We start from the raw sequence: 24,036 nt of genomic DNA on the forward strand, positions 1-24,036 counted from the left end.
GATTATTTATCCATTACTCTGCTACTCTTTAGCATAAGAAGGATATTCAAATTGTCCTTTACTTATGAACATATGGTAGTTTCTGGTGGATAAGTGAACTTTTTTACCATTTAAATTTAAACAATAAGTTCTATTATATTTCGCCTGAACTTCTGTATAAAATATCACAAAATCATTTGAATTTAATTAAAAATTCAGCCGCATTCATATTTGACTAGTTTTAATATTTTTACAGCACAAATAACGAATAAAATGCTGAAATTTCAACGGTGGCCATGCACTTCAAATTGATATTTTTGTGTGTGCCACGGAGCGCTGAAATCTGCGACCTTTTATGGCCATCCAGTTGGAAATGGAATGGACTGCATGGCAGTTGACCTCGTCAGTTGCCGGCAGCGGGATCTTTATGCATTTCATTTATCTAAATCCTGGCAGCCTTGGCCGTTCAACTCAACTTACCTCGGCATTTTATGAGCTGGAAGTTGGTTGCGCTCCGTGGCAGCATAAATTATACCGCATGCATTTGTTTGACCAGAGTTTTCGTATTTTTTTTCTCTGATTCGCCGAGGCGGCGATGGCCTTGAGTGCGGGGAATGCAAACTACCATGTCGAAACAAAGAGCAGCTGCAGCGAAATCAGCCAGCGGGAAAATCGAAAGCGAGAGGGAAAACTCAAAGATGCAGCAGTGCAAGTGCAGCCGAAAAAGGAAAATTAGCAAGGTCACTGTTTTTCCCAAACCGGCAATGCTTTAAGCACAACTTTGGGCAATCGCAGCGGCGAAACTCAGGGCTTTAATTCTAATTAAATTTCAATTTCGGGTATTAGAAGAAGCCATCGCAGTTGCAGAGCCGAAAGTTTCCACCGGGCGGCCCAACAAAATACTTGTAATCCCAATTTGCATAAATATTTATGCTGATGGCTCTTAAATTGCTAGCCCCCCACACCATTTGTGTTAAGGCGTCTTAATCTTTAATGAGCCAAGTTTCGCGATTCGCGGTTCGGCTCTCGCTGGGTTCCTGGCCGTGCCTCCGGGTTCGGGGCCCGTTATGGCCATATCCTCCGGAGTGGCTCGGAGTACGTGTAACCAGACAGCATGACCCCGTGACGGGGCAAATGGCTGTGGAAGTGGTTTTCGCCATTGTGCACTACTTTCGCCTTTTCGCCCCCCAAAGATAGATACGATGAGATCTAATTATAAAGATTAACTGTTATGCTTCCTGCCCCCGTGTATGTGGCGAGCATTCAAATGGCCAACAAATCTCCGGCAGACAGATGCCAAATAACAGCCAATGTGTTTCGAATCTGTGAACCTGCGTTTCAGCTATTTCGTAAAATGACTTCAAGGGATGCAAAGAGCATTTCACAGAAATGCTGGCAATTGATGCCACGAACTAACACTGAATCTAAAGGATTTGCAGTTCAATTTCACAAATTCATGGATTTGGTTTTAAAGATAATTGACCGAATATATATTTTGTGAAATCAATTGATAGCAAACGAAGATATTTTAAAAGGTATACAAAAGAAGTTGAGCCCATAATCTATTTGTAAAATACCTAACAATTCACGAAATATTTTAAAGAAATAAATGCGTTTAAATGTAAATTTATAGCGCAGAAATCGGAGACAAAGTGACATATATACTAAGAAAAACACTAAAAAAAAACATATAAAATCATTTTGCCTAAACTTCTGGCAACATAATAGTGATAAGCCTTTCTATGCCTTCATTTTTTCTGGTTAATATGCAGTATAGTATTGTGAGATTTTTTACAAGTTAGTTTTTTAAATTACCTGCAAATTCCCCTGAGCACTTTCAAGCTCGATCAAAGTTATTTTCCCTGAAATTAAATTAAAGCGTAATTAAATGGTCCAGAATACGCTTTTTAATCCACTGCTGGCCCCCTTACCACCCCCACTTAATTTAACCCCCTGGTTAGCTGCGCACTCTGCTGACAGCCAAATCCACACGAAAGATAACAGAGAAAACCAAACAGAAGCAAAACCAAGTTCCAACTTCCAATGGCAACCCACTCCCTTGGAGATTCACGCTACTTATTTTAATTGCTCGACATTTTTCAGAAACTTTCTGTGCACGCACATACGTATCCGCGTGCTCTTAGGGGCATTTGCAGTTCGCAGCTTAATCGACTGATTTAGAAGTTTATTGCATTCTGGCATCTGGGGAAATGGAGCCGGCCACGAAGGTATTTAAAGGCTCCTCTGCGTGTTCCGTGCCGGGAACTCCACTTCATTTGTGTCTCGCCCGTCGCCGGCTGGCAATATAAATGGACTTCCGTGCATAAAGCGGATAATGCCGGCCTGAACGGCCAGACAAAGCGCCACTTCAAATTGCGCCTGAATTTATTGGCCTGCATTTAAATGGCCGACAACTGCGAACGCCTTGCTGCGACTGGGTTCCGTCATAAATGCACTCGGAAAAATATAGAAATCGGTGTTTAAATTCTTTATTAAATAAGGCCTATCAAGAAGGAAAATATTTAATATTTTTTGCCATATACAAACTTTTTTTTACCAAATCCAGACAAATTTAAAACGAAAACCAGGCCAAAAGCAAATGATCTCAATTCGAGAATTCGTGCTCTAACTTTTTTGGGAATAACCTTTCTGGAAATCAAGGCAAAAGTGTTCTTGATTTTGTCTTCAAGACGAAAGTAGTCTCGCAAGATAAGAATAATATATTTCGACTTTGACATTTAATCGATCTTAGCTCTCCTTTAATGTTGCCATTGCCTTTTCTTTTAAAGTAACTTACCAAAACATCTGTATAAAACATGTTTTTTATATATGGAGCCCGTCAATATTTATTTTCCAATTTATATCAAGGCTAAACTTGGCTTTTCTTTGACTGCACTGAAGTAATTTCATGGCAAACTGCTACGCAAAATGCAGACCGCAAATGTGCGGCAACTGGTAGCTGTTGTCCTTGACCATCGCATGAATAATTGCGCAGGACCAGGACCAGGATTGGCCGTAGTCCTTGCGACAATGCGTACAATTAAGCAAAACCGCAAAAATCACACAATTTATGCAGCAGGCGCAGCATATTAATGGCTGCTTATTGAGACGACAACATGGAATGTAACGAAATTTGCATTAAAACTGATTTATGCATTTGTCGTTGCGGTCGTTATTGCCGCTGTTTTGACTCTTGTTCCACCCGCTTTTTCCGCACATGCGAAATTTGCATAAATTTTGCGCAGCCAAATGGCACTTTTATTATGTACTTCGGTTGGGCATCAAATCGGCGACATAAAGTTTGAGGGTGGTACTTCGCTCAGAACTGCGAGAAGGCGGTTAACCTAACAACAGCTGTCTTAAAACATAATTTTATCTTCCAGGCAAATAATTAAACAACCAAGAAAGCCTGTTTAATGTTGATTAACTCATTTTAAAGGTATTTTTTAGGGAATTCAATTAGTTTTTAATTAGGCCTTTTTAGAGAACTGAATTTTTGGTACAACTTTAAAGAGAATTTTGTTCGAACAAAAGTTAAACTCCGTATTTATGCCCACATATTCATTGAATGTATTTATTCAAACATTTCAATGTGCAATAAAATAACAATTAATTTCCTTTCTTTTTTGCATCGCACGAAATAACCACGAGTGTTGATGACAATTGATTTTTTAACCGTTTCATCTTTCAAAGCAATTAATCCACCACAGACACCGTTTAAATGTTTATCAACTACCGAAAAGCGTGCCATAAAATCTTTTATTTTACACAGGGAATATTTTTACAGGGGGAATCGCACCGCAATCGTTGTGCAACCCGAGTGTTTCCGATTAAATTCAATTTCGCCATCAACTCGCCGCTTTAATGTGCGCACACACATGAGGATATTGAACATACCGCCTGTGTATTGCCCGGTGAAATTAAATTCTTTGTCATAATTATTATTTATTATAATTTCCGCAGCCACTCACATGAGCAAGTTGAGTTCTGAGAAGCTTGGGGACGCGGTGAATTTTAAATGTTTCCGAAATGTAATTAACTTTGGTGAGGCAAAGGCCTCGGGCTCGGATGGCTGAAAAAGAGATGAAAAGTTAGCTCACTTTTTTGGTCAGAACTTTAACAGTGTTTAGGACATTGAAAGCTCGTTGGCCGGCATCAATATTGCATGGGCGATGGCATAGATGGAAGCCGGAATGGCACTCACCTTGAGTCCTGTGTCGTGTGTCCGACACACGGGGCGCATGATTGTTTTCCCGTGTCAACACCACGTGTCTCTACACGGGCTGGGCTTTCCTTCTGGCTTACCCCTCCACTCCTTTCACTTTCGCCACTCACTCTCGCTTCTATTTCCCCATTTCTCGTGTAGCCTGTTAATGGCTTTAATGCGATTACACGACATCCGCCCTGTGCGCTCGCATTATGACTTCCTTGCCGAAATGCTCGCCCAGTTCCACTGCCGCACGGCAGCTTCATTAGCTTTAAAGGCCATTAAAGCATTCATCTGGGTAATGGAGTAGCTCACCTCATAAAGCATTCATTCAGTGTGCCAGCCCAAACAAAACGGGGCCATGCCAAAATAAAAAGAACTGAATCGTGAAAGCGAAATAAAAAGCTGGGCAAAAAAAGTTCACCCAAAAGAAAATGCAAATTGCAAATTCGAGATTTAATTTCGTTGGCAAACAAAAAGCATTCCATTATATTTAATCATGAAATCCCAGAAGATTTTAAGCACGACATAATCTGATTAGTTCTCAATCGTCGCAGAAAGCAATCGGTGAGATTTTTAAATATGTGTAATTGTTATTCTAAACATACCAGTTTAACAAACATCTTAAAATGGTTTAATTTTGAGAATTACTATAATCTTGTACCTTTGCCAAAAGGAATTTTCTTCTGACCATAATCTCTTTCAATATAACCAATCTAATTTTATTTTCAGACATGCAATACACTAACTGGACTCATAAAATAGGACAGATAATTTGGAACAAATTAAAAACAGATTAATCATCATCCACATCGTCATAGCGATAATAGGGTCCAACCTGCTTTGGTTCGGGTAGATAGCCGAAATGGGTCCTCAGAAACTCGAGGCCCAGGAAAAGTAATACGGTGTGCGGCATTAGACGCATTAAGGAGGGCGTATAGCCCTTGAAGAAGGCCAGTGGACCCTCTTTAGAGGTTTTAATAAACACATCCGCCAGCCCGGAATATTCACCAGGAGGAGCGTTCATCCGCCGGGTCTTGACCACATCGATCGGCTGCGTCAGGGAGGTAGCCACAGTGGCCGAGATGATAGATGCCGTGATGTACGTGCCCATATTCTCCGGCATTCCCAGGTGAACCAGATAGGACTTGCTCTGCTCGTAGAAGGCGATCTGACCCACGGTCATCAGCATTCCCCGCAGAGCGGTCATCGAGGAGCCATTAAAAAGACTGCGCCAACCTTCTTCGCGGGTTATGCGAACCAGACCATCGATAGCATGTTTGTAGCTGTTATAAAGGATTACATTTATTAATCAATAATCAAAATTAAATTTAAGAATTTTATAATGTCTTCTACAAACATGTTATAGTTTAAAAAAAAAAATTTTAAAGTGTTTTACAAACGCTATACGTTTGGAACCCATTAATAACTTTACTTAATTTACTATTTTATACAAGTCAATTATATAAAATTCACTAATCTATTTAATTTTTTATATATTTATATTATATTAAAATACTTTTATGTTACTAGATCTGATAATATAATAGCGAAAAATCTTACTTGCGTCTCTTTTCCTTCGGCATCTTGACATCGTTCTGCAGGCGGACGTTGATCAGATCCGCTGGAGCACCCACATAGCCACCAATTCCGCCGGCCACCGCCGCCAGTAGCGTTTTTTGGCCCATGGTGCTGGTGTCCATCATGCCAGAGCCCACTGTATAAATCCCAAAACGAGATAGCGTGTAGGTGTATTGGCGCAGCATCGACGCCGAGATGCCATTGTACAAGGCCAGAACGCCCTGCTCCCGGACTATCTTTTGAGTGGTCCGCACCATAGACAACTTCTCCGCCTGGGTCTGCATGAGCACCTTCATCAGATCAATCGGATGGGTCACCAGGGCGGCTATAGAGCTGGCCACGCCCCCAAAGTACCAGCGCGCAATGCGCTTCTGGTTGTAGGACATCAGTCCACCTCTCCTGAGCGACATGTTGCTGGTTTATAAGCTTACTTGTTACACTAAATTTTGTTTAGTTATAAATCACGATATCTCCTTGTATGTTGCGTGTATATGTTAAGAGAAATTGAGGAGTATAAACTATAAGTAGTGAGTTTAAAGGCAGAGAGAGTATGATTAATAAGGAAATTTAATCTTAAGGGAAATCTGAACATAAACTCAAAGTATTTTAGAATTTGGAGCCCAGGGGTATTGCATCACTTTTGGATTAAATGTAGTAGAAATTAGGTCGACCCTTCGAGAGATCCTGAAAATATCATTCCTCCATAGTTAGGGATTCAATAATATTTGATAATACTTACTCCCATTCTGTATAACATCGGAATTGAAATGAGGCCTCCACCAACCAGTAAAAAGTCCAAGAATCGTTCTCTCAGCACTTTGGTAAGCGTATTCATATACAGCAAGATGGGAATGGTCCCAGCAATTAAGCAAACATTTATTATTATCACCATGATTATAAGTCTAAGGGTTCTCCTGGGATCGTTCTTGTTATTGGAAATATCATCTAGAAAAAGTAGGGTAAATTGAGGCAATATGTTATTAGGATGGCTTTCTACTTACCTTGATCTGTTGACTCTGATAGCCCATTCTCAATGATCCCCAGTTCCATTGTAATTTTTTCATCCATCTTTAGATCCATTTAAATAAATTTTTGTATATGACACTCTAGGCAAGGCAACTTCAGCTCAAATTAACATAAAACATCTTACTACATTGTACACTAAATTAAATGTATTATATTACATCTTATGACCTATAAAGTAAACAGTATACATTTAGCTAGTCCAGGTTTGAGAGCGTTTTCTTGTCACATTATTCACACCTGATTAGCCGAGGTCTGAGACTCATTTCCGGCCACAAGAACAAGGCGAAATGAAACAAAACGAGCGTGGCACGCAACAAAAGGCTCGGAGAAACGCCTCAATCACGCACCTCTGATTATGCTAATGGATCTGAACCATTGTTGCTTCATAAATATTTTGACAGCTCAAGCACCGGAAACGGACGCTTGAAATTGTCCACAAGTGCCTGTATTTTAATTGGTCATTTGGTTTTGACAGCTGGAAGCTCAGGCCTCTGGGCTATGGCCACTCGAATGGACGGCTCGACCGCTCTTTAAATATAAATAGACCTGGTCCGGAAAGTTATTATTTAGCCGATACGGAAACACATCATTTCAGTTGGCAGACCATTAAAGTTGGACCATTAAAGTTGGAGAAGTGAGCAGCCACAGGAGGGGGCTAAATGTTTTTAGGAATGCAATAAAACTGGCAGAAACACATTTTCGGGATATTGCCTCAAAAGCCAAATACATTCTATGCTAGACAAATGGGTTGTATTTTCTGCAAACAAAATGCACAGTCTGGTCTCAGATTTGTAGAAGCGGCTAAATAATTTGGTTTCAGTTCGATGGCCGATGGCAAATTGAATGTTATTTCTGTTTATGTCTCGTTTAGGCAACAATTCAGCGGACTTTCAATTCGCTAGCCATCCAAATCACCGCTGATGGATTGGATTTTAATTCCGGTGGTGCAGATGTCACCGAGCGCACACAAATATTTGCAATCCCAGCCAAATTGTCGCATTGCGTTGGATCTTGTTTATTTTTCATGTAATTCTATTTTGCGGTTTGCTTAACTGAAATGCCAGCTCACGTTTATTATTTCACCTTAATTGGTTTTAGGCGGAAAATGCCATAAATATAATTATCGGATTTGTCAAATAGCCAGCGATAGCCCAACGAGTGGAAAATTAACTATGGAAACTTTTAAATGCCCAAAATCTTCATAAACTTTATTGGTTTTCTGGCCAACCCGGTGGGGAGTTGAGCCTTAGTTTAGAAGTTATACACAGTTAGTTGGCTGCCTTCATTTGTTACTGCAGCACTGGTCCTTGGGCCCGCTCTTGCAGACGCACTGGCAGTCCTTGTTGCAGGCGCAGTTGTCCCCGCACTTCTGGCCCGAACACTGGCAGTCTGTTGGGAGAAATGGAGAAAGCTTGTCAATTACTCGGCTTGCTGCTGCCTCGTATCACTTACTAGTTCCACAACCCTTGCAAACCATTTTGTACGGATGTATCTCTGACTTTTACTTGGCCGGGGAAGTCTGAAGTTCACTTGCTTGCTTGTTGGCTATTCAACTGATGACCCAATCCAGCAACTCCCCCTCTTTTTATACCCATTTGGATTTGCTCGCCTGCGAACGGGTGCAAAATTGCACAAATCCAGAACCAATTTGTTTGTTTGACCCGCCTTATCAGGTCGTGTGCAAGCCCTGGGGGCGAGTGACTCGCAATTTATCAGACGATAGGCTGAGCAATTCTTTTTGCGCACGCGATTACTCGCCAACTGGCTGCACACGACCTCCCCTTCAGCTTATCAGCTGGAAACAGTGCGTATACGTATCATGACTCGTGAGTCAGCCCATAAGCACACCACCGAATGGCATGCTTAACCAACGAGCTGGAAGAGAAATACAATACTTCTTATAATAAACCAAATTTCAGCACTTAATTTAGCCAACGCTTAACTCTTAAACTCTTTCCCAAAAATGGCTGCGTGAAATGAGAGCCCCATAAAAGAAGTCATAAATATTTAACAGCTAAAAATGCGACTAAAAATTAGCCGCGAAACAAAACGCGCTATAAATTAGGCCAACCGGGTGAAAACTCAGCGGGAATTTAACGAGCTGCAAGTGTGGTTCACTAAGCAATATAGTTTTTCGGCTAATTTTACCAAATTTATGTATTCAGCTTATAAATCATAAAAGCACAAACATAATTAAAGAGAAAATCAGAATTTTTTCAAATATTCAAGAAGAAATCATAAACAAAATGGAAAAAATTTAGGGGTAAAAAACACCCAAGTATTTCAAAATAATGTGATATGTAGATCAAGTCTTATAAAATATTTCAAATACCTATATCAAAGTAGAATTTATTTTTTCGTAATAGATTATGTTACTTTAAAACATGGTTTTATAATTAATTTTAAGGATTTGAGATACTCTACGACGAAATAACAAAAAAGAGAGTTGGATGTTTGGTAACTCTGTTAAGAGTTAACATTACGTTAACAGCGGATGTGTAAATTTATATAGCATACTTTTGGACTGAACGATAGCACCCTCGTCCAGATACTTACTCATCCCATCACTTAGCACACTTTCTAGATCAGACATACAAATTTCCAAAGATACTTGTAATAAAATGCCTTGTTTATTCGCAAAGACACTCGCAGCGAGTGTCGGGAAAGACTAAATGGATTAACATACATAAATAAAGACACAATGGTGCGCATATCGCTAGCATCACAAAAACGTAACAACGACAAATACTAGAGCACAAATTCATGATGTGATGACCACGCCGGACCTGAAAACTCAGTCCTTCAACTCGGCGCCCGCGTTGACAAACCCAGCAGTTTGGGTCAACTGCAGCTGGGCCTTCTCCTCGGCCTCCTGGGCCTTCTGCTCGGGCGTTTTGGCCCACTCCTGCAGCTCGCCGGAGCAGTAGAACCAGTAGATGACGCAGCCGATCAGGTAAATGCCCGCCGAAATGAAGAACACGATGCGCCACTCGTCACTCGTCTGGTTGGTTACCACATAGCCGGTGAGGAGAGGACTCACGATGCCGGGAATGGTGGCGAAAGTGTTGCCAATGCCCATCAACACACTAGCATGCTGGGGCGCAATGTCCAGGTGATTAACCCTGTGAATGAGACAACCGAATGAATACCACATCTCGTAGAGATTTCCCCAGTCCAAGCAAACAAAACTCACGCAAATCCAGACCAGGCGAAGGCTCCCAGTCCCACGGCAATGGTCAGACTCACCACCGACCACGTGGGATCCAGCAGATAGGCCGTCAGCATCATGAACACCGTCTGGGCCAGGAAGGCTCCGCAGTTGAAGTTCCTCCTCACCTGGGTGGTTGTCCAGATGCCCTTCACCTGCAGCCAATCGGCCAGATAGCCGGACACGGCCAGCAGGGTGCCCATGGCCAGGTAGGGCACGGCCGACAGGATGCCCGTTTTGCCCAGGTCGAAGTTGAGCGTATCTGGAATGTAAAAAGTAAATGTTTTATATTTAAAAAAAATATTTTTTAATATTTTAATTAAATATTTATCGCTTCTAAATTTAAAAAACATTTGAGGGTACTTTAATCCCATAGACGCTCACCTCTAAGGAAGCTGGGCAGCTGGGTGAGCAGCGTGTAGAAGCCCCAGTTCTCCGAGAAGTGCGAGGCCATGATGGCGTAGAAGGGCATGGACGTGAAGATGGCTTTCCAGGGGTGCTTGATGTGCTTGGTTCCCACGTAGCCAATGGTCTTCTGTATGTAATCGCACTCCTCCTTCGAGCAGAAGCGATCCAGCTCGGGTCCGGCCCTGACGAACACGAGCCAGGTGATGTACCAGATTACGCCGATGGTGCCGAACACGTAGAAGACGCTCTGCCAACCGTATTTGGTGGCCAGATAGCCGGAGCACGGCATCGCCACCACTGTGCCCGCATAGTTGCCCGCAAAGGCTATGGAGGCCATTCGGGATCGCTCCAGAGGCGGAGACCAGCGAGCCCACACCGCATGGATGCCGGGGAAGGTGACGCCCTCGAAGAAGCCCTCGATGATGCGGATGAAGAGGAACATCTCCAAACTGTGCGAGGCCGCCAACGGAGTGACAAGGGTCAGAATGGCAGTGGTACCAATTCCAGTGCCGAATACCTAGGATTTATATAGAAAATGTAATATAATAAAATATAAGTGTTTTCATCACAAAAAAAAATAAATTTTACAAATACATACTAAATAAAATAATAAAATTTTCTCATTTTGGTACTCTTTTACAATATTTTAAACGCTCTTACATTTTATTTGTACCATAGGTTTTTTGTTGAGAACTTAAATAAGTTCACAGCAGCAAAACTAAATCAATTTTGTACTTGCTTTGCTGGCATAATTAAGCATTTAATTTATTAACTATTGTTTACGAAGTTATTCACTTTTTTGACAATAAAATGTTATTTAACTACTAAATCTTATAATTGACCCATTAGCACAATGCAAACCCATTTTTTAATAAGAATAAGTAGACCTAATAACTTGATTACTTACTTATTAAGTTTTATATATATCACAATAAACTTACAATGTTGCCACCGATCTTGGTGCCAATGTAGCCGCCGAGGAACTGAGTGAGGATGTAGCCGTAGAAGAAGGAGCTGAGGATCAGGCCCTTCTGCTTGGAGTCCCAGGGGAAGTCCTGCTCGTAGGAGACATTGCCATCCCCATCGACTACCGTTCGGTTCTCCGTCATGGCCACAATGGCCACCGAGAGGTTCACCCGCAGGGAGTAGACATTGAAGAATCCAAAGAAGGCCAGGAGCACCACAATGTAGCGCTGCTTTCGCCAGAATCGCCAGGTGAGTGGTTCACTCTCCGTGATTTCATTGCTGAAAGGTTAATCAAAAATTTGTTAGGTCAGTAGAGTTCTTCGTCAGAGGTGAGAGCCATGCAAATGCGGAGCCGGCAGGGTTACTTTCCCTTTCGGTTAGCCAGCAATTGCTGCTGGTTTCTATGGTTTCGGTTAGCTTAGTCTGTTTTTTTACACCTTTTTTGCATCTAGCTCCCGAACCAGTTTTCCAGTTGTGTTATCGACTGGTTTGTTCAACCCATATCGCCTCGGGGCACCGAGGAGTCTATTTATTTCAACGGCTTTATATATTTATACTGTGTTGTTTTGCAGGGTTGTTTGTTATCGTTAATATAATAAATCAGAAAAGAAAATAATTTATATGAAATAAAAATGGTGAAGATTTAGTATGAATTTTATATAGGAACCATAATAATTCCGTTTAAAATGTTTTACTAAAAAAAAATTATATTAAAATGAAAAAAATTATTTAAATTATTATTCTAAGAATGTGTTTAAAAAGTTTTTAAAGTCTAAACACAGTTAAAAATAAGTGGTAAAAAGTGATATAATATTATATTATTTTCATATTCTGTTTGCTTTTCTATCTATCTTCAATAAACAAGTTTAAAAAAAAATAAAAAAAATATTTAAAAATATTTTTATAGCCTAACAAAACAGATGCCTAAAAAGAGCTACAGCTTGTCGTTCTTTTGCATTACAAACATTGGAATTCTTGGCCTCCTGAGTTATGCGGAACCAATTAGAAAGAAGTAGATTGGCCTGCGGGCGGTACTCACTTGTTGTGGTGCACCTGCTCCAGGTGCTTGCCGTTCTTCGGGGACTCCAAGTCGGTCATGGTGCCAGCCGATCAACGTGAGCCTGAAATACATTTAATTTGTTTATACAATACGGCAGTTGTGGGGCCTGGCAACTCGTGTGCGTGCTGGCGATTCATTAAACTCGAATTTACGCTGATTGACCCAAGCACACAAGTGCAGCGAAGCCGCTGATGATGATGCCTCCCCTGACGCAAACAAAAGCGTGTTATAATTCCGCGATTTGTTAGATCTCGAGTAGCGCCCCAAACTACTTAAATGTATTTATAGGCGGGGATCGGTTGCGTGCCGGGCGTGCAATCGCCATTGACACTGAACGGAGAGCAAACATTTTGCTAAGCAATTTGTGGCCCTCTAATGCGGAAACATAATACGACAAAGATGCGAGTTTCGAGATGGGAATAGAACTGTGAGCCGGGCATCCGCCGCGGGAACGCATCTTAACTCAATTATCCATTTAGCCTATTAAGCGAATGGTTCGCCAATTGTGGCACGCGAAATCCCGCACAGAGCCTCATCCTCACGCTGGATGCCATAATCTAATAATTGTGGCGCAAGTGAGCCAAGTCTGGCCGAGTTGATTCGGTTTGATTTGCAAATTGCACGAATTTTCGGCAATGCCAACACGCGCTGCCTTTGAATGTCATTCCAAATTGAAGCAATTGCACAGCACGCACGTGTTGAGAACCGGTCTATCTGCAATCAGGGAAAGTACCCGTTTCTACGTTTCTACATAAGACTATCATCAAAAGATATAGTATCTATATATATATATATTCTTCGTAATTTGATCTTACGCTTTTTTCCCTGTCAGGTGCACCAGTACCTCTACTCTCAGAGATATCTCCTTACAAGCCGCTTATCATTATACGTTTACGACAACTACCGTGCAATCACCTGCCGTAAACCAATGGAAAGTGATCCCCAAAAGTTTTCCATGCTATCAAATATTTCCACAAGGTGTACCATAAAACAATCCGTTGCTCGGGTTGAAAACCTAATTGATATTTAATGGACTTATTTCCTACGGCTCTACTTTAAACTTTTGTTTATGATGCCAGATTAGTGACTATAAAATGATATATATAGCTGGGTCTTGGCCGTTTATTGCCACATGGTTATCTTCGGCGACTGCAAATTTCATTTTTCGGACGCAGAATAACAAGAGAACCTGCTGAGATTTTTGTTTTATGGAGTGCCATTTTGGATGTCATAAATTCCTGCCTTGGCTGATGGAATGGCCTGGGGCAAACCTTTCGACAGCTCCATAAGAAACCCGTGGCCCCTGATAAGTAGCAGCCCGAAAAAAAATATTTACCTTTTATCTTTAAAAAGTGGATAATCAGAAGAAGTAATGAAAAACATAACACGTGATAATCAAACAGTAATTTAAAATCTCATATACACAAGTCCAGTGAAAACAGATGAGGTTTTTTAAAACAAATACTTGCAATTGACATTAAATAAAATAAGTAAATTGATAATAAATGCAGTACAAATTCCACTTTTTTTGATTTAAAAGAAATAGTTGTTTTTTCACAACTGTTTCTTTGTCATTTGACAAATTAATAAATTATTCCTAACTGAAAAAGCCTGGCTTGATAAGTCTAATAAAAACACATGAACTATGATGTTATCAAACAACACTTGCGGTTTACAAGAATCGGGCTTGCAGCAGCTGCATGCCAGGCAAAAAGCGGCAACACGTCTTTAATTAAAACTTCATCAAAGACAGTTGAGCAAACAGATGGTTCAATAAGCACCAGCACACATGTATGCACGAAAACACTTTGTAAAAACCGAAGATACTTTGCAAACTGCGGCCAAAACTTTTGGCGAGGCGAAAGACGAGAGTTTAAGTCAAAACGCACCGATGAAAGTTGAAACTGAAAAGCGCGCCTCTTGGAAACTGGAATCCAGAACTGCTTGCTCTCTGGCCTCGATCGATCCAATCTTTCGACAGCACTGCTTGCCGCAGCTGGGGGCCTCGGGCAGGTGGGCGGGCAGGCAGGTGTGAAGTCGCCGATGGCTGGCAGCGGACTGAAGTATCCAGTCGCTTTCGATCCAGCAGCTCAACTCGGCAGCGGCGCCAGCTCGATCGCATCAGCTGTGCTCTTTTCGGGAGCGGGAGCTGGGATTTCCATCCCGCTCAGTTAACTTCAATTGAGACCGGGCACTGGCACTGGTGCTGCCAGGTAATAAAGCCAGAACTAAATCGGGAGAAAGAGGCAGGAACCTTGGCGTGATTAAAACGCCAGCACTGATAATAATCGGCATAAAGCTTATCGTTTGATTAGGCGGAATATGTGGCGCTTGTAAAGATAAATTGTTTCGGCAATTTCAGCGTCCAGCGGGCTTTACGCATCCAGCGTTTCTGCTGGCTTAATTGAATTTGCGAGATTTGCAGCTAATTTCGGAAGCTACTTTTAGCACAAAGGGTATGCGTGATATTCGAGATCTAGAAAGCGTACTTTAATGGAGGTTAATGAAGAAAGTACTGGAAATGAGCTGGGCGTGCTTGGTACCGCTTTCTAGAGCTTTTATTATAGCACAGGATTTAAGACATTATAGATATTTTAAGATTTTGTGTCTTGATAAACCAAATACAATTACGAATTGCAAATTAAAATATACGAATTTTAAAATATTTTAATAATTGTATATTTATAAAGTACTAAGAAAATTTTGTAACCCAAAAAACGCATAACTTAGAGGGTTAAAGTTTGCCGTCATTTTTCAAAAACCACACTTTTAATAATTAAACTTTCATGATAAAAAACCTATTTTTAGAAAAAAATATTTTCCTAATTAAATTAGCAACTTTAATTGAATTAATAAGCTGTTTTTGTGGCTATCAGTAAGTAAGCAAACCTAATTAACTGTAATTATTAATATAAAACTATGCCAAAACCTAATTGACAAAAAGTGTAGGAGGATGTAAATGAATTGAGACCTTTTTAAACACTATTTTTAGTATCTCTCAATGAACTCAGATGAAATATCTTGATTTATTTTTAATTTATTTTTTATTTTTTGTCAATGCAGTAAAAAAATCGGTGGCAAAAAAAATTAGCATGCAGCCCACCGCAGAAATTAACAATTAGCAACCGGGCACGACTATTCTGCTGCCTACGCCTTAACTAATGTCATCTATTTTCATTGGCAAGTGCGAATTGCTTGTGAATTATCTGCAAACAAACAGGTTGCATAAATATCCAGTTAAAAGTGGTTTATTATTATCCTAAGACATCCGTTTAATGTGATTTTCGTATGGTCACTAATGGGCGGCACCAAGCGGTGCCTACATGTGGGCTTATGGATATTAATGGGGTATTTTCGGCTGCTGGGGCGTTACGGAAAGTTAACAGCGGCAAGCAGTGCGATTAACAGAGGAAAGCAGGTGGGCTTTATCGGCTCTGCTTGACCCATTAGGTATACATAACGTATACGCCTCGTTGGCCCGAAATAATTGCAGTTATTTGTTTGCCATATTTTTGCAACAAACAAGAATAATATACGGAAAAATACTGCGATATATAATATCAAAAAAATGCATACACAGAAAAGAAATGTCTGAGGTTACAGAAATGCTATTTAGATAAAAATAACGTATTTAACGTCGTGTAAAATGATATGTATTATTATATTTTGAAACAAACTTTGCTAATTATAATCTTTTATTTATATACGTGAAAAGTATGGGAAGATTATTATAATTAATTTAAGTACTAGTTCTTTCATGTATATACTATCAGATTTATTTAATAATTTTTCTAATCAAAAATTTACTTAAATTATTTAAAAAAATACATTCTTTATTTTATACAATTTTTAGAAACGTGTAAAATTAATTTTCTTCTCTCTGTGCACCAATCGAAACATTGAAAAAGTGGCGAATTGAAGTTAAGCCTTCTGCTGCGCGTTTTTTCGGGCACGGACATATCATAAACAATTGCCGCAGTCACACGTGCTGCAGAACAAATAAACAATGTGTGGCATCTCAATTTACATGCTGCGAGCGGCTGCAGCACGTGACAAAAACACTGCACATTCCGGCCCCGAATATTGGCCAAAACCAAAATAAAGAAAATACGCAACTATAACAGCAACATGTGGACATGTTGAATTAAGAAAGGAAAGAAAATAACCAGAATTGATTGGCCGAATGACAACTGCTGCTGCCTGTCGCCTTGTAGCCACCGGGATGCCCGAAGGATATGTGTGTACTGCAATTAATTGATTTTTGGGGTCCATCCCGGCACACGTCAGCGTATGCGGGTTAAACTAGCGCCAAGGGCGATCATTTCACACCCCAATGCAAATCGAAAACGAGTCGTGTTCGCTTTCAAAAATGTTTGGGGCCGGGTTGTTTGTCACCGATATAAAAAGAGGGCCAAGCCCGAATCAAGGCAAGCCGAAAATGGTAACAAATTGGATCCGCAGCTCTAAATCCTCTATTAAATGCCACCATTTGCCGGGGGATTTGCGCTCATTTTTCCCAGCTCCTCGGACCAGGTGTCGAATTTGCTGCTCGGCGAGCGCTTTGCATTCGGTGGCTCCATTGTTTGCGCCTTTGTGTGCTCGCTGCTCTGCCAAATTGCATTTTAATTGTGCGCTCAAAGCAAACGCAGCTAAGTGCAAACAATTTCAGCTGAATGCGCGACAAACAAAACCAGAAAATTGCTTGCAATGCTTTAAGCGGACTTTTCTTCTCCGAATTCGCTACACCTTCAAGCCGAAAAATGGGGAATAAAATACAAAAATAATGCACAAAAAGGGAAGGGAGAAAAGCGTTCCAATGCAAATTTGTCTTTTGACTTTGACTACGTGAGCCTTTAATGGTTTTTTCTGCTAGTAACTTTTAGTAGAAAACTCGAAACTTTTCAACTTCCTGGGCCGTCCCCTTTGATTTCGAGTTGACAAAAGTTCGCAGCGAGTTGAGCGCATATTACAAAGGCCCCTTCTCGGACACAGAAGATGGGTGGCAGATGGGAGTTTGTACTCGTTTGTATTCCCTGGGATTCAGGATTCACGATTCAGCATCAGCAGCCAGCAGCCAGGATCCAGGGGCGCCTTGTGCCATTGCGCTTTTTACCTACTTGAAATGCAGCAGCTGCCGCTGTAGCCAGCCAGCGAACTAAAAGCACAAGTCTTAAACCTCTTCGATCCCCAGTCGCCGGCAGTTGGACATTTCATTTTCATTCCGTTTGGACACACGTAATTCCCCGAAGGTTAACGCAACTCGACTCTGTGCTCAGCTCGGCTCTGCCGATGCTGTTTAAATATTTCAGCCGGCTGCATAGCCAAACTTTGCCTAATTGCCAACCAGATAGCGCCGTGAAGTAGGCTACACCGGAAGGAGGTCAGCAGTCAAGGATTTTCACCGAGCTTTTTTTTTTTTTTTTTTTTTTTTTTTTAATTAACATCTTTATTTAATATAATCCAGGAACAGATCTAATTAAAGCCTTTAACCTAAATGTTTTCTTAAGTAAATAATCTCTTAATTATAAATTATAATTAGTTTTCAACTTGGTATATAGGAGTAGATCAAATTACGACTAGTTTCAAGTAAATAATATATTCATATTAGTCTCTTAGGAGCAGCCCAAAATGTCTTCTTTTGAGCCTGCGAATTGGGATAGCCCCCTGTAATCTCCGGGCTAGACGATTACGGTGGGCAGTTAGACGGTCGTTGTACCTGCTTGAGAAGAACGATATTTGGTCTTCAACAAGACTCAGGTTTAGGTCATTGTGAAGCGTTTGGCCGCTAACGAACCACTCACAGCCAGTGATTTGTCTTAATGTTTTGTTCTGGACGGTTTGGAAACGTTTTCGGTGGGACGCAGCCGCCACTCCCCAAATTTGGATTCCATATCTCCAAGTTGGTGCGATGATTTGTTGATAAATGTGCCGCTTGCATCTTAGAGATAGTTTGCTTTTCTTGTTTAGCATCCAGAATAATTGGTTCCGCTTTAGGTTGCACATTTTGACGACTCTGGCAATATGTTCTCGGAAGGTTAGGCGTTTGTCCAGTGTGAGGCCTAGGTATTTCGCCTTAGTCGCTTGCTCTATGTCCACATTATTAATGTGGACCACCGGAGTTGTTTTTCGGCGTAACGTAAAGCAAACGTTTACGCATTTGCTTTCGTTGATTTTGATATTGTTCGCCGTGGCCCATTTCTCGAATTCGTTGAGGTAGGTTTGCAGCGTTTGTGAAGACTCGGTCTCACTGTTCGAGGAGCTGAGAAAGCAGACGTCGTCAGCGAAGCTGGCCAGCAGCATTTTGCTGTTGTCGTAGGTCATTTCTTCATAGCTTGGCTTGGGGATGTCTGCTGTAAAGATGGAGTACAGTAGCGGTCCTAAGACGCTTCCTTGGGGAACGCCAGCTGTAATGGCAACATTTGCAGAGATTGCGTCTCTGGACTGGACGCAAAAATCTCTGTTTGTGAGAAACGATCTGATGAGCTTAAACAGGTTGGCTGGCAGCGCTGTTTTGACTTTGGCTAGTAGTCCCGGGATCCAAACTCTATCAAATGCCTGTTGTATGTCAAGAAAGATGCCGTTGCAGTATTCTTTATTGTCGTAGGCCTTCAGGATGTGATTGACTACACGGTGCAATTGCTCAATCGTACTGTGGCCGGCTCTGAATCCGAATTGGTGCATTGGGATAGTATCATTGTCTTCTAGGTGTATTATAAGTCGGGAAGCTATCAGCCTTTCCATTACCTTCGATAAAGAGGGCAGGAGGCTGATAGGCCGGTAGGAGCATGGATCCTGTTCCGGTTTCCCTGGCTTTAGAATCATACTGATTCTAGCACTCTTCCATTTTTTGGGAAAGTATTGCACTCTAAGTATCGCATTGAATATCAATGTGATAAATAATAGTGCTCTCTTGGGAAGGATTTTAAGTACTGCGTTGCTTACTAGGTCATGACCTGGCGCCTTTCGACTTTTGAGGGTACGTATCATGTTTGAGACTTCTTCCAGACGGATATGTCTTATTGGAGGTGACATCTGGAAAGGGCGCTGTAGTATTTCGTTTATTCTGTTGATATCCTCCTCGGATGCGAAATTAAACGCAGTGAATCTGTCGCCAAGGTGTTCCGCAAATGTTTGTACTTGCTCTTCTAAGGAGCGACACCAGTTACCATTGCTGTTCTTCAGAGGCGTAACTTTCTGTGGCATTCTTTTTACTTTTTTGGTAAAGGACCACATATTAAAAATGGAATCATTAGAATAGTCCATATTGGTCAGCATATGTTCGAATTGCGCATTTTTCAATTCAGCCATGGCAACGTGAAGCTCTCTGGCGCATCTATGCCATTGAGCTTTATCCTCAGGACTGTGCGTTCGAATATAACGTCTTCTCAGTGCTCTCTTACGGACTAGAATCTCTGCAATGTTTGGGTCAATTCTATTCGAGTGGCGTATGAGGGCTCTGCCATGATTGTTTGCAGTGTACACGTTTGCACTCCTCGCCGCATTTGTCACGTTGGTAGTGAAGAGGTCTACAGCGTCGTCAATCTCAGCAGCAGAGTTGAGCTCAATGTTAAGGCGTATCGATCTACATAGTTCTTCCTTGAAAACAGCTACATTTGTGTGTTTGCTAAGAAGTTGTCTACGTTGAGTGCATTGTATGGCTTCTGTTTTTAATGTAGTGATGAGAGATAGGTGGTCCGATTCAAGGTCCCAGCTGTCTCTGATGCTTAGCTTGTCGTGTGGAATGTTGCGATAAATTGCAAAGTCTAAACAGGATGGTCTTCGATTTACTGCGCTTGGATAGTATGTTGGTGCTCCAGTCGCCAGGATGTTGGCGTTAATTGAGATGGCGCTTGCGGCAAGTAAGTTACCTCGGTGACAGGTGATCGCAGAACCCCACCATGGATGTTTGGCGTTCCAGTCTCCGCTGATAAATGATCTTGGGAAGTTGAAGTTAGCGAATATGTCATCAAATTCTGATTGAGTCCAGCTGAAGTTCGGAGGGCAATAGATTGATCCGATGAATATTTGTCCTATACATGTTTGGATTCTGGCACCCACGATTTGGACTTTAGCATGGACGATTGGCTCGATGGGAAAGTGATTGATCTTTTTGTTAACCAGGATTGCAGCTCCACCCCTGTGGCTGCCGTCAGGTAGATTTGAAGTGTAGACTTCATATCCAAATAGTTGAAGGTTGGATGTCTTCGTTTCAGTGAGAAGGAGAATGTCAATATTCTCTCTCTCCGCAAGGTGGCCGATTTCCGTCATTTTGCCGGCAGCACCTCGCGTGTTCCAGGTGAGAATTTTTATTTGGGACATTGTGTAAGTTGCGCGTTAATTGCAACCAGCATCTTCAGCATCTGGGCTTGCATGGCGTATAGACCCTCGATAGCTTTTGAGAGCGATGCAACTGCCATTTCTAGTTTAGATTCTTGTGCATTTTGCTGTTGTGACACATCTGGGAAAAAGTGCGCATGATTTTTTGCACCGTAGTGATGTTGCTGTTGAATGGCGTCCTGTAGCCTATTTGTTAGGTTTCCTGGTCGTTTGTTTTGTTTTTCCGTGATTGGATTTGCATTTCTGGCTATTTGAGCATAAGAAACTCCATTTTCATAATGTTTGGGTGTAGAGTTATTGTTTATGCTCACTTTTGGGGTTTTCTGTACATTTTCGTTCATTTTGAGCAATTTTTGATAGGATTTGCAGCCACGGAAGTTAGCTGGGTGATTTTCACCACAGTGAGTGCAAGTTGCTGGTGCTTCTTTGCTTCTGGGACAATCTGATGATTTATGGTAGTCACCGCAAGAGACACAGATAAAAGGTCTGTAGCAATATCTTGCAGTATGACCAAACGATTGGCATCTCCTACATTGCACTATGTCTTGTGCTTTTCTGGCTACTTCAAAACGGACGCGTTGGCGACATAGAGATCGTAGTTGGAGTATATCTTTGTTATTTAGATTCTTTTCTACATTAATGAAGAAGAGGTTCATCTGTTCACCGCTCTTGTTGCTTTTTGGGTTATATATTGATAGAACTTTATGCCCCTGTCTGAGTAATTCCTCTTTGATTTTATGATGGAGCTGTGAATGGTGTAATCCTCGCACAACAACTCTGAATGGTTTCTCGTCTTTCAATTGATAGCAATGGAATTCAATTTTCAGGGAATTTAGTTGTCGTACTACAGCCCTGTAGGTGTTTGCGTCTTTGGTGTAGATTCTGTGAGTGGAGCCCACAGAGGATTTGATTTCAACATTTTCAAGATTTGTAACTTCCTCGATAGCGATAAGAAGTTCGTTCACGTTTGTCACGTCCATAAGAACGATTGGTGGTGGTTTTGGACTACCAGTAGAAGCAGATTTTACCGTAGATGAATCAGTTTTACTTTGTACGTTTGCGTTCTTGTTATGTGCATTGCTGTCTTTAGCCTTAGAAGCGGTGTGAGAACGGTAAGCCGCTGCTGCAGCGCTAGTCGATGGTTCGTCCACACTATTGCAGTCCATCTCATCGTCATCAACTGATAGTGTTTCGAACCTGTTTGCTGACACAGGGTCACTGGGTTCTAAATTTCTAATATCGGCACGTTTTCGTTGACTTATTGGTGAGTTCGATGACCCCTTCCTCTTCTGGCTCTGGATTTTTTGCCATCTGGGTGAATCAGATTCATTGAGGTCCGATAGAGGGGGGAAGTCTATAGAAGTGCTTAATGCTTTAGGAGGCATAGGCGTTGAGCGCATGCCACTGCATATGCTGGGTGATGATGTAGTGTAGGTATATATTGGACTGTGAGTTGTTGTCAGAGTACTGGTGATACAGGCTGCATTACTGCTTGATACTGCTATACCATATGAGTTAAGCTTGCCGCTAGTGGCCAGATTTTTTGCCAGGGTTAACTCTCCTGGAATCACCTCGTCCATGACGGCTTTTCTCAGAGCTTCGCCCAGAAGCATTGTTTCTCTGGTATTTGCCATTTCTCTCGATTTTATGCAAAGTCGAATGTAAGTCAATCACTGCTTTTATTGCCCCTCTTGTACGGCTGCGCGCAGTGTGAGGGGAACAGCGATGCCCTAGCGGGCACAAATGCAGTCTTGTCGCACTACACTTATGTTGTTGTTGTTGTCCCACTGCCGACACTGCGCTAGACAGCGTCCGAATTTTTATGATCTGTGCTATTATTAGCACACGAAGAATAGATAACAAAATAATAACGCGTAAGCACGCACTTTGTTTTGTTTTTTTTTTTTTTTTTTCCCACGACACAACTTGTCAAAGAGTTGATGGCCTACTTCACCGAGCTTTAACCAAGCAATTTAAAGCAAGCTGATTGCGCAGATTTCTACTGTCGAAGTTTGGGGCTTAATATAAATGGCCTTAAATTTAATAAAGAAAAGACAACGAAAGTGTACTTTCTATTAAATCTCTTAAGTTGAGCTCTGTGCTTCAATATGTTGATTCTGGCATGCGTTTTAAAATATATTGCATACTTTTTGGCATCTTTATACGAGGTATTTAAAAAATAAACTTTTATTATATATTACATTTAATCGCATTTTGCAATGTACTACTTTTAATAAACTTTGATATGATTATCAAATTACAATATAACAATATTAAATCACCCACTTTTGATACGCACTTGAAGAGTTCTCAACAGACGCCAAAGGCCAGAGGTCATACTCATTTGGAATCATGCATTTGCGTCCATGTTTTAATGTCACTGGATATGTCCACGAGCTGAAAGCTTTTTAATGACCATAATTTAGGTGCAGCAGCTACTGTTGCTGCTGCAGGGCGAACACGCATCCTGGGTCAAGGATGCACAAACATACATATGCCAGCTATATATGCACATATCCCGAGTACATAAGACTGGGGTCTAACCTTGCGCATAATTAAGCTGCGAGCACGCAGCAACCGCAGAAGCAGAGACATCCGCATGGTTAATCATACGCCACGTTGGCTCCGAAGACTTTGAAAAATTTATTCAGCAGGAGCCGAAAAGCCTTTCAGCACTAACAAGCGAGGCGCAACGACAACGGCAAATATTGTGACAATAGCGAAAACAAAATAAGGGGAGGTGCGGCAGGATAGCAGGCAGAATGGCAGGCAGCCCGCTTGTGTAAATATAGAATTTTATAATAACAAAGCACGTCGCAGGTGCAATTAGTGTGCAAATAAGCGTTTATTTGCCTTGCCAGACAGACAGGACAGCCGCCAGGGAGTTGGCAAAGGCAGGGGGAGAGCCTAGTGGGTAGATGCCATTAAACTGACCTCGTTGGCACCCCCTGCGAAATTAGAATTCAATTCGGTTCAGGCCTCATTGTCGCCGGGGAGCCATATTCGGAAGAAAATTGCCCAAGATTATGTCAAGTGAAATTTGCTGGCCCATAAATCAAGCAACGCTTACAACCGAACAACAAGCTGCATTTGCAGCATGCAGCATCCATTGCAGCAGCCACTGATGCAATGGTAAAGCAAGAGCAATGGCAAAGGCAAAGGCAGCAGCTCAGCTCACTCAGAGGCGGCTAAACAACATTACTCAAGGCACCGAGGACACGAGGACATGCAACATCCAACACACGCCACACGAGGCAGGGCAAA

The 24,036-nt window shown here is 41.6% G+C and overlaps 4 protein-coding genes across 4 annotated transcripts; all 4 read right to left on the reverse strand.

The window, feature by feature from the left end:
* Positions 1 to 4,882: 4,882 nt before the first annotated feature.
* On the reverse strand, positions 4,883 to 6,177 carry LOC122817738 (mitochondrial dicarboxylate carrier). Its single transcript, XM_044094710.2, has 2 exons — positions 5,750 to 6,177; positions 4,883 to 5,472 (listed from the first exon to the last, which is right to left on the reverse strand). The coding sequence occupies exons 1-2, from the start codon at positions 6,175 to 6,177 to the stop codon at positions 4,983 to 4,985; spliced, it is 918 nt and encodes a 305-aa protein (XP_043950645.1). The 3' UTR covers positions 4,883 to 4,982.
* Positions 6,178 to 6,316: 139 nt separating this feature from the next.
* On the reverse strand, positions 6,317 to 6,935 carry LOC108031190 (uncharacterized). Its single transcript, XM_017104411.3, has 3 exons — positions 6,769 to 6,935; positions 6,507 to 6,712; positions 6,317 to 6,451 (listed from the first exon to the last, which is right to left on the reverse strand). The coding sequence occupies exons 1-3, from the start codon at positions 6,845 to 6,847 to the stop codon at positions 6,413 to 6,415; spliced, it is 324 nt and encodes a 107-aa protein (XP_016959900.2). The 5' UTR covers positions 6,848 to 6,935; the 3' UTR covers positions 6,317 to 6,412.
* A 1,038-nt stretch (positions 6,936 to 7,973) lies between these two features.
* On the reverse strand, positions 7,974 to 8,397 carry LOC108031269 (metallothionein-2). Its single transcript, XM_017104509.3, has 2 exons — positions 8,246 to 8,397; positions 7,974 to 8,182 (listed from the first exon to the last, which is right to left on the reverse strand). Exons 1-2 carry the CDS (start codon positions 8,268 to 8,270, stop codon positions 8,076 to 8,078), a joined length of 132 nt encoding a protein of 43 aa, XP_016959998.1. The 5' UTR covers positions 8,271 to 8,397; the 3' UTR covers positions 7,974 to 8,075.
* Positions 8,398 to 9,401: 1,004 nt separating this feature from the next.
* Positions 9,402 to 14,507, reverse strand: LOC108032185 (sialin). Its single transcript, XM_017106040.3, has 6 exons — positions 14,325 to 14,507; positions 12,415 to 12,496; positions 11,351 to 11,654; positions 10,386 to 10,926; positions 9,987 to 10,263; positions 9,402 to 9,915 (listed from the first exon to the last, which is right to left on the reverse strand). The coding sequence occupies exons 2-6, from the start codon at positions 12,471 to 12,473 to the stop codon at positions 9,588 to 9,590; spliced, it is 1,509 nt and encodes a 502-aa protein (XP_016961529.1). The 5' UTR covers positions 12,474 to 12,496; positions 14,325 to 14,507; the 3' UTR covers positions 9,402 to 9,587.
* Between the last annotated feature and the right edge of the window lie 9,529 nt (positions 14,508 to 24,036).

The sequence above is a fragment of the Drosophila biarmipes genome, chromosome 3R (assembly GCF_025231255.1).
Source record: "Drosophila biarmipes strain raj3 chromosome 3R, RU_DBia_V1.1, whole genome shotgun sequence".
NCBI classification, from domain to species: Eukaryota; Metazoa; Arthropoda; class Insecta; order Diptera; family Drosophilidae; genus Drosophila; species Drosophila biarmipes.